General features: G+C 33.0%; 1 protein-coding gene and 1 long non-coding RNA gene across 2 annotated transcripts; both read left to right on the top strand.

Moving 5' to 3' along the window:
• Positions 1-2,113: 2,113 nt before the first annotated feature.
• LOC146896474 (uncharacterized) lies at positions 2,114-2,548 on the top strand. Its single transcript, XM_085733364.1, has one exon. It carries the CDS (start codon positions 2,114-2,116, stop codon positions 2,546-2,548), a length of 435 nt encoding a protein of 144 aa, XP_085589490.1.
• A 3,644-nt stretch (positions 2,549-6,192) lies between these two features.
• LOC146896473 (uncharacterized) lies at positions 6,193-7,585 on the top strand. Its single transcript, XR_015021062.1, has 3 exons — positions 6,193-6,288; positions 7,303-7,362; positions 7,489-7,585. It is a non-coding gene; the product is annotated as an uncharacterized LOC146896473 (long non-coding RNA).
• Positions 7,586-18,591: the final 11,006 nt, after the last annotated feature.

The raw sequence follows: 18,591 nt of genomic DNA, 5'->3' as shown, positions 1-18,591 counted from the left end.
TAAGTACGGGGTTGTGAATATTGCTAGCTTTGTTCGCCCTAGGGACGTATTTGTTAAGACCGGTGATTTGTTTCCAAAAGGCAGATGGGTCATAGTTAGCCGGTTTTAGACTAGGATCCCAATGATCATGAATATATCCTTCATTTGCAAAACCTAAGGCTTCACAAAAGTGCTGAAGTGACATGTCATAATCAATATTCATTAACCGGAAAACAACTCTATGGTTAGGGTTATCATAATCCAACTTATCTTTGGTAAAATCTATTGAGCTCAAGAATTCATAAGTGAAATTTTCATAACCCCGCATAGGTTTCAGCAAATCAGTCCAACCTAACTTTCCTATCAACCTAGAAACATCATCAAACAGCTCTAGCACATCTAATGTGTTGGGATCAGGATAACGAGAAGGATGCAAGTGTTTAGAGATGAGATTTTTATACCTGTCCCTTTGCTTGTTATTTTTGAACTGGATCCCATGATTCTTCACTTGAGCTTGCTTCTTTGGGGGAGGTCCTCCTTGAGAGCTTGCTGGTTCTTTACCACTTCTTCTTGAAGCCATTGACCCTTGTTGGAATTGGTTTTGAAGGTTTAGGGTTGGGGAGGATTTTTGGTGGAAAGGATTGGTTTAGGGTTGGGGTTGATGTTTGAGGAAGGTTCGTTGGTTTGGATGTGTAGTTTGGTGAAGGTTTTGTGGTGTTTGGGTTAGGTTTTGAAAGATTAGGGTTTTGGTGAATTATGGGTTTGAATGGATGAAAGATGTTTTTGATTGGTGGTCTTTGTTTTGGGTGAAGTTTGTGGTTGATTGGTGAAAGAATGGAGTGATTTGGTTAAGAATTGAGGGAGATATGAGGGTTTGAAGTTTTGAAGGTTATGGAGGTTCTGACTTGGTGGAAACATATTTTTGTCCGCCCGTATCTTCGTATTCTTGCGCTGTATTTGCTCCAGTCCTCTTTCTTTTGCTCCAAGACACCTTCCACCATATATTTATTCCTAAAATGAAATAAAACATAATTTGAAGTAAAATATTCTAATATAAAATAAAATGCAATAAAACTAAATCAAATCTAAAATAAAACTAAACTAAATAAGGCAATAAATTATACTATCTATGACTCATCAAGAACCGGAAGAGAGAAGCAGTCATACAAAACCAATATTGGAGCAACCAAAGAATCATCGAAAGTGGGAGAAGTGCAATCAGAAGAATCAACGGGGGGGGGGGGGGGGGGGCGGGGGGGGGAGTGCAATCAATCAGAAGAACCAAAAAGGGGGAGAGGTGCAATCAATCAGAAGAACAAAAAAGGAGGAGAAGAAACCAAATTGTGAACACTCGACTCACTAAACAACCAAATGTGAGAACTAGACTCACCAAACAACCAAATTGAAGAATCAAAAGGGGGGAAGAAACCAAATTGTGAGCACACGTTCAACAAACAACCAAATGTGAGCGATTGACCCACCAAACAAACAAACAAACTAAATCAAGACAACTTGAAGAACCAAAGCGATGAACCAAGACAAACTGAACCAAAGAAACCAAGAAACCCAAACTGCACCGGGAAAATTCCAAATTGCATCTAATTATAAGACGTCAATGCACCAACAACTAAACTCAAAAGGCTAACCAGGTCACAAACACATGTCACAACATTCTTTCTCACTTTGCTTTGAATGACCGAAGCGTGCAAAACAATTACAGCAAACCAATCCAATCCAATATGATTAAAGCAAGGTATTTGTGATGAAATCATGTAACAATCCACTATATATTGTTGTTGTCTAGTTTGATCCAAATTCAACCAAAATCTTGAATAACAATCATGACAAGTTTTTAGATACATGCACAAATATACCAAGTACTATTATTCTCCAACCAAATTTCGCAAATCGAATAGAAACAATAATATATCCATCCATTGTAATGATCCAAACAATTTTTTTTTATAATCACACTTGGAACCAAACCGAATGACAAAAATAGCTCCAACAAAAGACTAATAAAATTTTCACAAACTGAAATCGAAAAGACAACCAACGGAGGAAGAAACCAAAAATAACCAACAAAATAACAAATCAAGAGAACCAAACCTCAAAAACATCAAAGAAAATACAAATGTTTGAGTGGGTGTGGGATGAGGGTAGGGAGGCTTGGAAGTGGCGGCGGAGGTTATGGGCATGGGAGGAAGAGTATGTAGTGGAGTGTAGGATTTTATTCCTAACCGTTCAGTTGCAGGTTGATATTGTTGATGTCATGAAGTGGACCCCTGACACAGTTAATGGGTACACAGCCAGCGGTGCCTATCATTTACTCACAGCTATGGCGCCAAACATTAACCATATTTCGGAAAATCTCTTATGGAGGAAGGATGTTCCTCTGAAGGTATCTGTGTTCGCTTGGCGTCTATTTCGTAATAGATTGCCCTCAAAAACTAATTTGTTCCGTAGAGGCATCAATTTTCCCGAGGATCAGTATTGTGTTAGTGGTTGCGGTTTTCATGAATCTAAGAGTCATTTATTTCTATCTTGTGATTTTTTCGGACAACTTTGAGAGCTTGTTAGGAAGTGGCTCGGTGTTCATTCTGTGGATCCAAATCATATTATGGACCACTTTCTCCCGTTTGGTTCCTCTTCAGGTATTGGTCACTCTAGACTCTCTTTCATGCATTTGATTTGGTTTGCTACAACTTGGGTAATTTGGAAAGAAAGGAATGCTAGAGTGTTTCGAGGTAATCAAAGCTCTCCTGCGCAGCTTTTGGAGAATGTTAGGCTACTTTCTTTCTGGTGGTTTAAAGCTAATGCTGTATTTTTTCATTATAGCTTTTTTAACTGGTGCCAAACCCCATTATTATGTGCGGGAATTGGTTAATTTCTTTATTCATCACTGAACGTTTGTTGTAATTGGTGGTGATCTTCTATGGTACACCTTGTACCTGTAAGATAACCCTTTGTTCTAATATATCATTTTGATTTCTTCTTGAAAAAATTACTTATCTTCATTATGAAATTTGTGAAACAAACAAGATGAATTTTCTTTTGACAACCAAATTTTCTCTGTAAAAAGTCAAAGAAATTTACTTATCATGTATCGCCCCGTAAAAGAACGGTCAATAGTTCTCCAAATTATTCATGTCATTAAACATCAATTTTTTTTCTCTTCAATTTATAAAGACTCGATTTAATTTTTCTCACCATATTTTACCACGCTCACGAAAATAGTCTTATTTTTTTAAATTAAAATTGTTCGTATTCAAGTATGACACATATTCCTCTAAAAAAAATCACACATATAGCAATTTTAGTTTCAATCCAAAAAAAGTAGGACCTATTTTTCAGCTAGAAATAATTTGAAGTTTTTGATGTTGAATTATTAAGCATCCAAAACTGTGAAGAACCATAGGATTTTTCTCCGATGTCGTATGCAATTGAGATAAAGCTGCAATGTCATCAGCACAAATATCAGCTAGGAATTATTTTATTTTTTTTTGAAAAGGAGCTAGGAACTAAATTATGATATTGCTTTGAGGCTGTTGTTAAGTATTCTTTATTGTTTTGGTTTGTAGCCATGTCAATCATCGAGAGAGGAAAATACTTGAGAATACTTGAGAATTTTTTATAGTTGAATCCTCATATCTTCATTCCATTGGATGGTTCATCAACAATATCTTTGTAGCATAGCATGGACATAAAACTATACAACACTTGTTTAAATTTATACAAAAAAGAAAAGGTAGAGTTAATACATATTTGAGGCCAAATAACTAATAAAATACACATTTGATTACAAAATCCTCTTTACATAAATTTGAGAATTTGAGAATGTTCAAAATAAGTAATCCACATGACAATCTAAAATCCTCTAACAAATTCAATGCCACGTGTCCTATTATTAGAAAACAAATCACACAAAAAAAAATTATTTATAGAAAGCAATTCATTTTTGTATAAACCATTCAAATTCATTTTTTATTTATAGAAAGCAATTCATATTCATATCATTGACATTGAGCCTAATAAATTCGCATTAACATAGAATGGATTGTTTTTCTTGAATGAAACCCTATTTTTTTTTTGATCTGCAACAATTTTTTGTATAGACCACAATAAAATATCATTGACTAATGTTATACCACTCACATAATCATTTTTATCTAATTATTTTTTTTTCTTTCTAAATGACAATATCTATGGACATCAACTTATTCGAAGAACTCTAATAAACCATTGACCATCCATTTGATTTTAATGGATAACTATGTGAGTATTTTAGAATTTATATTTTGATACTGTTAAGTTGTCCTAATTTACAAAAGATTGGTATGTTATATAAATATTTTTTTAATTATTTTCATGCAGGGTCACAAAATTCATGCAATGGTTGTAAGCGAACTTTTTAACAAGTTAAAACTTTCTTTGAAAGAATAGTCTTTCTATATCATGTAGAATTTTCGAGTCAGTGTCAATGAAATTCAAGAAGTCATGACAACATCGCATATATATTGTCTCAACTTTACAGATAAGACTAAGATCAGACCAGTTTTTTTTGTTGCTAATAAATATTAAAAAAAACATGAGACAAATATTTTTCACTAACAAATATTAAAAAGTACCGGACACATTTATCTCTGATAGATAAAAAAAGACGGGCACACATATTTTTTTTTTAGGGAACGGGCACACATACTCATAATTGAAAAATACTGTTATTGATACATAAAAAGAAAAACAAGAGATAAGAATCAAAATAACACAAGACAAATATTCTTTACCATTATTACTTTATACAAAATACAAGACAAATATTCATCACTGATAAATATTAAAAAAAAAAAAAGGAAGACAAATATTTGTCTCTTATACATAAAAAAACATCAAACATATATTTTCAATAAATAAATAAATAAATACATGTGTAATATTTACCCCCTAATACACAATAAAATGTTGAAGAAATATACACTGGAACAAAAACACGGGACAAATATTAAAGAGTGATAAGTATTAAAAAAAAAATATGCCACAAATATTAACCCCTGAATCATCTTTCAAAAAAAAAATCACTGAATCATGAAAAAATACGGGGAAACTATTTGTCATTGATAAATATTACTTTTGTCAGAACCAAAGTAATACAAATTCATTATCAAAATTCATTAAAAAAATGAGAAATACAAAGAAAGAAAAGGGAAAATAGTTTAACACCTTTTCAAAAATAATTAAATCTAAAGTTAGTCAAGTCTAACTTATTCTTATGTATTCTAGGTTAATATTATCAGGAAGAAAAGGGAACCAAACAAAGAATATGACAAAAAATTTCTAAATTTTTTGTTAAAAAAAAAAAAAAGGAATAAGTTGCAAACATGACAAGTGAGCATTCACTTTGACCAACTCCAAGCAATTGAGTCATTGTACCTAATACATTCATAATTAAAGTTGGTAACTGTCCAAATTCAATGTCAAAATAATAATAATTTAGGATGAAATAAAAATTTAGGACGACAACATCGATTAACATGCGTTTAATTGACAAAAATTGATTTTGAATAATTTGGTTTTATAGAATTGGTCATGGGTGAAAGTGATTTGAACATAAATTGATTTATGTTTGTATACATTCATAAAAAAGAGAATTTTATGAATTTACGTTCGAAAAGTTTGGTTTAAAATTTTGTTTGTGTATATATGTCAATAAATTTAAAAATTGACTCTATGTTAGAGTAGAAGCTAGACATTTTAGCTTTTTAGTACTATATTATATACACACTACATTGTAATAATTTGATAAATATATGAGGAAACAGGTAAGAATAATTGTAAAGTATGATAAATAAACAACATAAAGGCGCACCTAGGCTTCAGAAGCTCTTCCGGAGTGCGTTTGAGCTTTTCTAGAGGGCATCCAGGCCCTTGAGAATATATTGATGGTCCAATTATAATTGTTTATTTTATAATTTAATAACATGATAATAGTATTTTAATGTGAATATTTTAAAGAAAAATAGTTGGGTGTTGCATTTTTTAAGGAGGAGGTGAGATAGTAAAAGTTACGATATATTATAAATAATTATATAAGTGGTAAAAATAAAAACTAAAATAAAATAGAACTCGACTCTTACTAAAGCCCAATGATTTGTACCCATTTTACTCCTTCAAAACCCTAGCTTCTTTGTTCTTACATATTCTAGAAACACCATCACAGTAAACAATCTCCTCCCAAGTCTTTCATTTTATGATCATTCACAAGGAGTCATCAAGCTTCATCCTAAGCCATTACCTTTCTCTCAAATTTGTGTAAGTCTCCTACTAGGTGTTCCTTGTTCTTATTGTCATGTTTGTTTCATCAAGTTCTAATCTTGAGAAGACTTTTCTTAAAGTATTTGTTTCGTCCCTTTTGAGAATTCTCTTTTGTGTGGAACTAGAACCCTTACTATTTTTTATTGGCTTTGTATGATAAATTGTGTTAATTAACTATTCATTTTCGTCACCTTGCATCAATTCAATTGATCTTTCTATGCCTATGATTGCCACGACCCAATTTAACATTTTTTTTTCAAAAAAAAAAAAAAACTCTTGACAATTAGGTTATTAGAGGACCAAAAACCAAAAAAAATCTTTTAGAGGGACTAAAAAATCAAATGTTAGTATATTTCGGAGGACTTTACTTATTTAACCCTAATTTTTATGACACTCACCATAAATTCGTTATCACGTCATTAAATTGTATAGTAGGGAACAAAAATTGATATTTTAGACAAATTGAGGGATACAAATGTATTTAACCAAAAAAAAAAATGTGGAATCTCTGGAAGAGTATATGTTGATTAAAAAAAACCCACTTGCGTTGGCCTGGTGGAATTGGCTTGGGACCTGGGAGTGTGCTAGTTTCCTCTGGTGCCAATTTAGGAGGGTTAGTATAGCTTCTTCAAAAAAAAAAAGAGTATATGTTGATTAAAAAAAAGTGTAAGTTAATAAAAAACGTGGGCCAAAAAAAAATCAAAAGTGCAGATATTCCAAGCTAAGATTTTCTAAATTTTCGTGAAAAAGATTTTCCAAATTAAAAGGGAATTTTTTCCGATCTCTTCGGCCGGTTTATCGAAAGAAAAACCACATAAAAAAATGTGAATAATGGTAATAATTAAAAAATCAAAACAAATCAAAAAATATCTAAAAAAATGGAAATGAAGGTGAGTCTAGTCTAGGTTTATCAATATTAATCCTTAAATTGTGTAACTGATTTGAACACCTATTCTCAAAATTGCTATATGTTCATGATAATTTACATAATTAAATCTCTCTCTACTCTAGAATTGCAAGCAAAAGAATGGCAGTGGAACAAGTGATTCCCTCAGCTCCAATTATGCCAAGGTATACTTTATCTCTTTAATTTACCCTCTCATGCTATTATTTTTTCTCTTTTGATTTCTCATAATTTTAGAAAACTATATACAAATGTATGTATCTCATGAACATTTATACACATTATTATTATAGCGATGCTCAAGTGATTACGGTAGAACAATCAACTAATTCCTCTAATCCAAATAACCAAACAAGGTACTCAATCCTTTTCCATTACCTTCTGAAAATTATTATTTTTCTTTATGGTTTTTAATTACTTTTTTGTAGTTCAAAACAAAACAAAAAAAAAACTCATAAATTAATGTATGTATGTATCTACTCTCATGAACACAATGATAAATATATAGGTATCTTACTGATGGAGAGAGGCTTTGGCGTGTATTCTGTTACTCATTAATATTATGCTTGATATTGATTATCTTCCCTGCCCTAAAGATGTCATCTTATGGTGCTAAATTCAATATGATTGTGGTGGTAGCCTTTATCATCCCACTTGTTATAGTTTATCAAATACATATAGTTTGTATTACGACAAATCACCCTCCTAACAACAGCATATTTGGGGTCTTATTCATACTTCTGCTATCAACTGCAATATCAATTACAGAAGTGATTCTTGTTTCGAAGATCGCTACTATCGTTATTTCGATCACTTGGTTCTTCGTGTTTTTTCTTATTTTCTCGGCGAACATGCAAGTGATCTTTACTGAAGATATAGTATTCCCGCATGGAATCCAGAAATTGATAGCAGTTATTTGCATCTTATTGCTAGTTTGCGCAGTTATAAGCATAGTGCATGATTTCAAGTCATGATTTTTCCTTCTCCTATGTGGGATAGTTTAGAATTTCATCTAGGTCACTAGAGTATCTAGCTGAATTTTGAAATTTAGGATCTAGTTAGTATGCTTATGATGCTAATTCATTGAACCATTGGTATTTGAGCATATTCTTGCACACCTTGTGCATGAATGTGTCTATTTCAATAAATTGTTTGTTTTATCCATGCAACAAAAAATTTAGTGTTTTGGAATTATGAGGTCACATTACTTTAGAGCTGCCTTTATAATTGCTTTCAAAAGCAAACAAAGGTAGAAATTTAATAATTGAGCTTATTTTGTACTCCCTCTGTCCCTATATGTAACCACCATTTCCCTCTAATAAAAGGGTGTTTATATATAGGGACGGAGGGAGTATATATCAATCTTTAAATTGTTTATGATTGTTCATAGAATGTTTGACTTTATGTAATTATGTTAGTAATTATGCTTGTTATTGTTTTGTAATTATTCTCCTAGGTTTGACGTACCTATTGCAATTATATATATAATATAAAAAAAAATTAGGGAAATGATGTCCCCCCGGAGTTACGAAAAAGGAAATTATATATTAGTTAATGCATTTAAATTGTGTAATTAATTTATAAAAAGTCAAAAGCAGCTTGTTTTTATGGTAATAATTTCCTTGTTTGTTATGCTTAACCAGTGCCCGGGACACCGGTTAACATGACCCAAAAAATTATAGATGAAATTTTTAAACGAAATCAATTCCGTGCCTTTTATTTTTGTTTTTATTTATTACAATCAATAGGTAGAGTCAAACCTAGGAGAATAATTACAAAATAATAACCAACATAATTACATAAAGTCAAACATTCTATCAATTGGGTTAACAATGAACATTTTGATCAAGAGTCCATTTCAATCGGGTTTCTCCATTTCAATCTGCCTTACAAATATTTCAATGGAGTCAACCTTGAAAATTGAATTAATATAAAGTTTTATAATATAATCGCATAGCGTTGTGACTATAAATCAGTTTCCTTAGATGATTATTGAAGATCAAACACTTCACTCAAATTGAAATATGAAGAGCAATGATTACTCATCTTCATTGAGAATATAAAACAAACGTCAAAATATATACCACAAAACACAATCCTATAGAGACAAAATATAAATATAACCTCACTCGATAGTTTGGTTTGGTTGATACTATGCATAAAAATGCAAGGAAGTAGGCTTTCCATAGCTGTGTTGATGAATGGATATGTTTCAGCTTAGATGTTTATATAGAAAAGAATTGCAGAAAAAACCAATATTCTGAAAACGATGCATGAGAACATGCATGCATGATACATAAGTCAATAAGGTTGTTAAAATCGGGATTTTGCTCTAGGTTAAAAGGAAAGTGTACAATAAAAAATCGCAATCAAAATCGAAAGATTTTACTCAACTACTTTTGTAGAATCGATATAAGAAATCGTAAAATTGCAATCAAAATTGATGGATTTTACCAAAACAAAAATAATGTTATCATAAATGACTTAGTTTAAAGTCCACAAAATATTTATACATAAATGACTAAAAAATGGACAAAATCCTTCAAAACCCTTTTAAAATCGTGCCATTTTGATTCGATTTAACTAGGATTTTGCCTATTTTGAGATTCGGCTATGGATTTGAGTCGTTGATCGTGAATAAGAAGCAAAATCTTGGATTTCAAGATTTAAGTTGGGATTTTGACAACAATACTTCAATATGTTTTGCAAAAGTCTCAGTCGAATCAACATTGAAGATTCAATAAATTTGAAGTTTTAAAATATAACCTCATATCAAGCTTCTATATACACAAGGTCCAGGAAAGGTCATACCATATGATGTATTGAATGCAGTATTACCTTGTTTCTTAAACAAGAGGTTGTTTCCAAGACTTGTACCCGGACGTTTCAGTCACATGACAACAAACTCGAACTTGCACTAAAGTTCTCCTTTTTGCGTGTTTACCTCAAAAAAAGAAGGGAACCACTCTACCATGCCATATTAATCTCTAAAATCCATTAAAGTTCAGCATGTAAGTGTAATTTTCCACTGTTCAAACTTGCATTTACATATGAAACAATAACACTAAAGACATCCTTCAAAAAATAACACTAAAGACATGCATGACCTTATCTTTTAGGATGATAATTTAAAAAAAAAAAAAAGAATAATATCAAGAAAATTGATGACATCGATGCACACATAATTCTCAAATATTCAACGAGACGGTAAATGTCTCTTCCGGCTTAATCAGAGATCATGTGTTCAAATCATACCCTAGGAATTCAACAATGTTAAATTTATGGAGGAATAGCTTTGTCACCTATTATAGTCCTACTTGAGGAATTTATCTTTGCTTTTACACATATAAATTACCCAAGTAATATATCAAGTTATATTAAGGATAAAAAATATCGACTAAATTATATTAAAGATAACTTGAAGAAACATCAAATAGCCAAATAATATACCTCATATTCATTTGACTCTTCTGATTTCCTTACTATTTTGCAGCCCGTCCTTCTTTCATTTGATTCTAATTAACAATGAATGATTAAAGAGGGGATGAAATTCCACAAAGAATAGGAACATGTTTTGTGTACACCCCATGATAGAAAAAGAGAGGAAAGATGGTGATGTGATTGTTTAATGATATGATAGAAAGAAAGAGATAGAGAGAAAATGAGGAGTTGAATATGTGTGTGAAATTTATAGGTGTCAATCACAGTTGCAAAGAATATACTCTCTTTATTGAACACTTTGTCTCATGCATTTACAACTGTCAAAGCTCAATCATTAGACAAGAATTATGGCTTAATTTCATCTATTTTGATTATATCCTTGTGCCTTGTATAATAGTTCAATGACAACTACAAAGCTTATTATTTTTCTAACCCATGCAACAAGTAGTTGGAACATAGTAAACTAACTATATAACCAACTATTAACTATGAGTATCAAGATGATCTCATCCATCAGAGAATGAGACAATCTCATCACTGATTCTGACTTTGAAAGCCATGTGATCGATCAATCACCACTGCACTATTTAGAAACAACAATGATGTTACTAATAATGGCCTCGTCAAAGAAGTTCTGCAAAAGGTGGTCAATGACAATGTAAACAACATGCTGACAATGACTCATACCAATGAAGAAATTCACAATGCCGTGTTTTCAATTAACCATAATATTTTGAGATATTATAGTTTCGAAGACGCAACTCTTTTTAAGGGGTAATAATATACCATTCATGAATTTCACAAATTATAGTTTCATTCCTTTAAAAAAAAAAAAAAATTATAGTTTCATGTACACACAAACCACTAGCTATTATTTTATGTAATATTAGGTGTATATCCATGCCAGTAAATATCAATTTATCATGACATTTTCGTATACATTAATGTAATGATAAATGTGTATATTTATATTTTTTTAAACTGGATATCGTTATATATTTTGATTTAGTATTTAATTAGTAATTATCTTTATATATTACTAATATTATCATAATTTTTCTTTACGTGTGCACCTGTTAAGGTGTAATTTTTTTATGCATATTTATTATCATTTAGTAGTTAATAAAAGTGTTTTTTTTATTGAGTAGTTAAATAAAAGTGTTAATATTATAATTGTTTCTTATTATTTAATTATTATCTAGCATGATAGTATTTTAATGTGAATATTTTAAAGAAAAATAGTTGGGGTGTGACATTTTTGAAGAAGATTCCTTTTTTACCCAAATTAAGAAGAAAGGGATGAGATAGTAAAAGTTACTATATATTATAAATAAATATATAGGTGGTAAAATAAAATAAAACTAAAATAAGATAGAACCCAACTCTTTGACTCAAGCTCAAGCAATGACTTGTACCCATTTCACCCTTTGAAAACCCTAACTTCCTTGTTCTTACATGGAAAATACTTAGGTGACACATATTCTAGAAATACACGTACAGTAAAGGGCCTCCGTCCAAGTCTTTCACTTTCTTATCATTCTCAAGGAGTCATCAAGCTTCATCCTAAAGTCATTATCTTTCTCCCAAACTTGTGTAAGTCTCCTACTATGTGCTCCTTGTTATTACTTTGATGTTTGTTTTATCAAGTTCTAATCTTACGACCACTTTTCTTGAAGTTGTCTTGTTGTGAACTCGCATTGTGTGGAACCAGAAACCTTATTATTTTTTGTGGCTCTATATGATAAATTTTGTGTTAATTAATTCAATTAGATCTTTCGTTTTTACGGTGGTTATCGTAAATTTGTTATCACAATATTAAGGCTGTGTTTGGTAACGCCGAGAAGCTAGCTTATAGCTTGTTGAATTAGCTTATAAGCTTGTTGGATCAAAATGTGACGTGTTTGGTAACAAGCTTTTCTCGTGAGCTTATAGCTTTTTTTGAGAAGCTATTTCAAGTAGCTTTTTAGCTTATAGCTTATAGCTTCGTATAATTTCTTCCAATTTTAACTTTGTTAATTTAATTTTATTATTTTTATATAAAACCACCCACGTTCTGTAATGGATCAAATTGTAACAGAGATAATTGTTGCTATTGTATTAAATATGAACAATCAATTCAACTCCCAGTGTATAAACTAAGGAGGAATAACAACCAATTTGCAAGTAAAATAACAATAGAAAGAAGAACTTGAAGAAAGAGTACAAGGAATAAGAGAGAACTAGAGAATCAGAGAGAGAAGAAGAGTTTCATCACATATTTTTCCATGCCTTATTTCCTTGGATTTCTCTTATTTATAAGGGTCCATATTCCTTTTTCCCATATTACCCCTTCCAGCTTTATGACTCATTACATTACCATCCCCTTTAAAATCAACCTTGTCCTCAAGGTTGCCAAAATAATAATGTTGAATAGTAGTTGTACTAGTGACTTTCAAGTAACTGCTAAAGTTACATAAACCTTACCCACAAACAAGAGAACATCCACCCGGATCCCATTGGTAGAATTGTAAAGACCACATACAAAGAAGTGACCGTAATAAGCAAAATCCAAACATTATGGTCCTGCCATCCCCCTTAATAGCAAGCATGATGGACGAGTTGGCACACTATAGCTGCCATATTGCAGCAAAAATAGTATCAAAAGTGAGCTCTCTATAAGTCGGAATCAATGAAGTTGTTGTGCACAATTCTTTTGCAGTAACAATCAGAGGTACAATCATCACTAACACAAGGACCGGTGGGAAAGTTAATCCAAATTCCATCATGAATCATAATTTCTAAGTCAAGAGAAGTACCAAGTGTTGCTCTAAAAAGTTGACATGCTATCAAGCCAGTGGATATATGAACATTGTTGTGGCATCCTATTACAATTATTTGAGTAAAAACTATCATGGACAAGCCTATATTGTCCATATCATAATGAAGTTTCAACTGAAGAGCTTCCCAATAGAGTTTATCTCCCATCCATTCAACTCTAGCCAATCGTGAGTCACTAGTGCTGAAATATTGGCTAACACTTTGACTTGTGTTCTCAATATGATGACCAAATTATCTAATAGCAATGACATACTTTGAACTCAATATTGCTGCCAATACAGTTACACCAAACTTATCATGAAAACTAATACATGATTTGAGACCAGAGCACATAACATGTAAAGTTTGACTCATCATCTTGACCTCCTTTGATGTTTCACATAATTTGAATGTCATTATTATAGCCAGCAAGTGATTCACAAAATCAAAACCTGTCAAAATATTTGAAGTACATGATGAGCTATAAAACAGGTTCAGCATCTGCCAAATCAATTCATCTGCAGAGTCTATATTCTGCAAGTACTTGGAGGAAAACACTTGAGATGTTTCTTCCTTTGGTTTCATAAGCATAATAAACATAGACATAAGACCGTCATTAACCATAAATTCCTGTATTGTCTTAACACCAGAAAGATTTCTCAACACCCCAAAATTAATCAGCAAGGTGAAGATACCATTATGACTTGGAATAGCCCAAACATTGGCCAAATGCTTCTGAAACTCCATCAAATTCCATGGGACAATTACAACATTACCTACTAAAAACTCTTTATAAGTGTCAAAATCTGCAACTCTAGAAATAACAAAACAATATAGAAATACCAGTCTTGCCATCTTTGTGGTCCAAACCACATCATTTTCACCTCCCGGATATGTGTACCCATTATTTTCACACTCTAGTTTATCATGATCATCACTGTGACCCCCTTGGATATTGAATTCAGATAACCAACTAGAAGGATGATCCTTCAATGGGAATTTCAAAATCACACCAGATAGAGTAAGAATAAATCTTGAAGGCTTGATGTCTCCTTGCTTAAACATCAAAGTGCCAGAAACAAAGCCACAACCACTAATCCATTTCATGAGATCAAAACCCTCATATATAATGTCCATGACCTTAACAACATAACATTTAGAAATAAATGCATATGATAGCAATTCCATGAAAACAATCTTAGCTATATGAGAACCTTCTTCCGCATCCTCAACCATTAAATCTTTGATGATTGGTACATGTACCTTGAACTGATTTTGATGACAACTTTCTGTCTTAAATTGCAAACACATGAAAGCCAGAATACACTCTTTTAACTTTAGAGGCAACAAATTTCGGCACAAAAAGTGTGTTGGTACGATCTTAGGGATGAAGATATGAGTTGAGTCTGTCATCCTTGTTTCATCCTCAGTGTGATAGTCATGATAAGGAGGTTTCTTTGGTGGTCGATTTAGGTTCAACTCAGAGATTGCACTGCGATTTTGTACCAAAGATGCAATATCTTTGGTACCCAATACCAAGCTTTCAAAAGTGTTACAAACAAATAGAACACTGCCCAAAGGAAGATTAATAACAGGTAAAGAAGAATTTTGAAGCCTTGCAACAACAGTTTTCATATCTTGAAACAGAACAATGTTACAAAACAAGGTGGCTCGCAGAGGCATTTCAACAAACATATGGTAGGTGTGTGTTGATGGTGTATGGTCATCAGATGCTTTTGTTCCAAGACCAGCAAATTGAGTAATTGGACAAGAGAATTGAGATGAGGTTCCAGTTAATACCTCGTTATCATGTATCCATGGTGGTGCTAGAGGCGGCGGCGGAACGAGAACTAAGTCCGGTGGATCCGATAGATGAATAGAAGGAATGAAAATCCCTTGGTTGATTACAACTGGAGAGTTGTTTTGCTTTCTATCCATATCGAGCAGTGTCACCTTTGGGCTATAACAATCTCGTTCCACAACAGAATCGACGACCAAATGCTCAGAAAGGAATGAGTCTGCAAGATCAGTTTTTACATCGGGTTTGCTACCAACACATGATTCCGGCATGTCGAATAGCTTCTGTGTTGTTTCCTCTGGTAGAACTATCATTCCACCATTGAAATCAGTTGTTGAATTTTTCATCGATGTTGTTAAATTCAGCTCATGCACTGGACTCGCCGCTTGCAACAGCTCGAGAATTCTCGCACACGACTCTCGGATTTCTCGTGTGTATTCAGCCATACGCGAATTGTGTTGTCGGTTCAATTCAGCTTTACCATGATCAAGTTCTCGCAATGATTCAACCCTTGGAGATGTGAAGTGTGACTCAACTGATTGTGTTAAGGTCTCTACCGGTGAGTTCACAACACCATGGGAAGAGCTCCGTGAGAAGTATCTTCGTTGCAGATCTGATTTAGCTTCCATTCGGTCCCATACTGTGTATCCTGGACCGTCTAGATACGCCAATTTCGCCCATTCAGCGTTATACTCAGCTTCTATTTTTTCCCAATGAACTCCAACTGATTCAGCCCATGCCATGGTGACAATGAAAGCACCAATGTAATGGACCAATGTATGAACAATCAATTCAACTCCCAGTGTATAAACTAAGGAGGAATAACAACCAATTTGCAAGTAAAATAACAATAGAAAGAAGAACTTGAAGAAAGAGTACAAGGAATAAGAGAGAACTAGAGAATCAGAGAGAGAAGAAGAGTTTCATCACATATTTTTCCATGCCTTATTTCCTTGGATTTCTCTTATTTATAAGGGTCCATATTCCTTTTTCCCATATTACCCCTTCCAGCTTTATGACTCATTACATTACCATCCCCTTTAAAATCAACCTTGTCCTCAAGGTTGCCAAAATAATAATGTTGAATAGTAGTTGTACTAGTGACTTTCAAGTAACTGCTAAAGTTACATAAACCTTACCCACAAACAAGAGAACATCCACCCGGATCCCATTGGTAGAATTGTAAAGACCACATACAAAGAAGTGACCGTAATAAGCAAAATCCAAACATTATGGTCCTGCCATCCCCCTTAATAGCAAGCATGATGGACGAGTTGGCACACTATAGCTGCCATATTGCAGCAAAAATAGTATCAAAAGTGAGCTCTCTATAAGTCGGAATCAATGAAGTTGTTGTGCACAATTCTTTTGCAGTAACAATCAGAGGTACAATCATCACTAACACAAGGACCGGTGGGAAAGTTAATCCAAATTCCATCATGAATCATAATTTCTAAGTCAAGAGAAGTACCAAGTGTTGCTCTAAAAAGTTGACATGCTATCAAGCCAGTGGATATATGAACATTGTTGTGGCATCCTATTACAATTATTTGAGTAAAAACTATCATGGACAAGCCTATATTGTCCATATCATAATGAAGTTTCAACTGAAGAGCTTCCCAATAGAGTTTATCTCCCATCCATTCAACTCTAGCCAATCGTGAGTCACTAGTGCTGAAATATTGGCTAACACTTTGACTTGTGTTCTCAATATGATGACCAAATTATCTAATAGCAATGACATACTTTGAACTCAATATTGCTGCCAATACAGTTACACCAAACTTATCATGAAAACTAATACATGATTTGAGACCAGAGCACATAACATGTAAAGTTTGACTCATCATTTTGACCTCCTTTGATGTTTCACATAATTTGAATGTCATTATTATAGCCAGCAAGTGATTCACAAAATCAAAACCTGTCAAAATATTTGAAGTACATGATGAGCTATAAAACAGGTTCAGCATCTGCCAAATCAATTCATCTGCAGAGTCTATATTCTGCAAGTACTTGGAGGAAAACACTTGAGATGTTTCTTCCTTTGGTTTCATAAGCATAATAAACATAGACATAAGACCGTCATTAACCATAAATTCCTGTATTGTCTTAACACCAGAAAGATTTCTCAACACCCCAAAATTAATCAGCAAGGTGAAGATACCATTATGACTTGGAATAGCCCAAACATTGGCCAAATGCTTCTGAAACTCCATCAAATTCCATGGGACAATTACAACATTACCTACTAAAAACTCTTTATAAGTGTCAAAATCTGCAACTCTAGAAATAACAAAACAATATAGAAATACCAGTCTTGCCATCTTTGTGGTCCAAACCACATCATTTTCACCTCCCGGATATGTGTACCCATTATTTTCACACTCTAGTTTATCATGATCATCACTGTGACCCCCTTGGATATTGAATTCAGATAACCAACTAGAAGGATGATCCTTCAATGGGAATTTCAAAATCACACCAGATAGAGTAAGAATAAATCTTGAAGGCTTGATGTCTCCTTGCTTAAACATCAAAGTGCCAGAAACAAAGCCACAACCACTAATCCATTTCATGAGATCAAAACCCTCATATATAATGTCCATGACCTTAACAACATAACATTTAGAAATAAATGCATATGATAGCAATTCCATGAAAACAATCTTAGCTATATGAGAACCTTCTTCCGCATCCTCAACCATTAAATCTTTGATGATTGGTACATGTACCTTGAACTGATTTTGATGACAACTTTCTGTCTTAAATTGCAAACACATGAAAGCCAGAATACACTCTTTTAACTTTAGAGGCAACAAATTTCGGCACAAAAAGTGTGTTGGTACGATCTTAGGGATGAAGATATGAGTTGAGTCTGTCATCCTTGTTTCATCCTCAGTGTGATAGTCATGATAAGGAGGTTTCTTTGGTGGTCGATTTAGGTTCAACTCAGAGATTGCACTGCGATTTTGTACCAAAGATGCAATATCTTTGGTACCCAATACCAAGCTTTCAAAAGTGTTACAAACAAATAGAACACTGCCCAAAGGAAGATTAATAACAGGTAAAGAAGAATTTTGAAGCCTTGCAACAACAGTTTTCATATCTTGAAACAGAACAATGTTACAAAACAAGGTGGCTCGCAGAGGCATTTCAACAAACATATGGTAGGTGTGTGTTGATGGTGTATGGTCATCAGATGCTTTTGTTCCAAGACCAGCAAATTGAGTAATTGGACAAGAGAATTGAGATGAGGTTCCAGTTAATACCTCGTTATCATGTATCCATGGTGGTGCTAGAGGCGGCGGCGGAACGAGAACTAAGTCCGGTGGATCCGATAGATGAATAGAAGGAATGA

The sequence above is a fragment of the Medicago sativa genome, chromosome 8, assembly GCF_051527215.1.
Source record: "Medicago sativa cultivar Bolivia chromosome 8, Bolivia_mono, whole genome shotgun sequence".
Classification (NCBI taxonomy): domain Eukaryota; kingdom Viridiplantae; phylum Streptophyta; class Magnoliopsida; order Fabales; family Fabaceae; genus Medicago; species Medicago sativa.
This window is presented reverse-complemented; position numbering and strand designations above follow the sequence as displayed.

Bases quoted from the DNA above. Each gene is read 5' to 3' on its own strand.
- LOC146896474 (XM_085733364.1), top strand. From the start codon at position 2,114: ATGTTTGAGTGGGTGTGGGATGAGGGTAGGGAGGCTTGGAAGTGGCGG.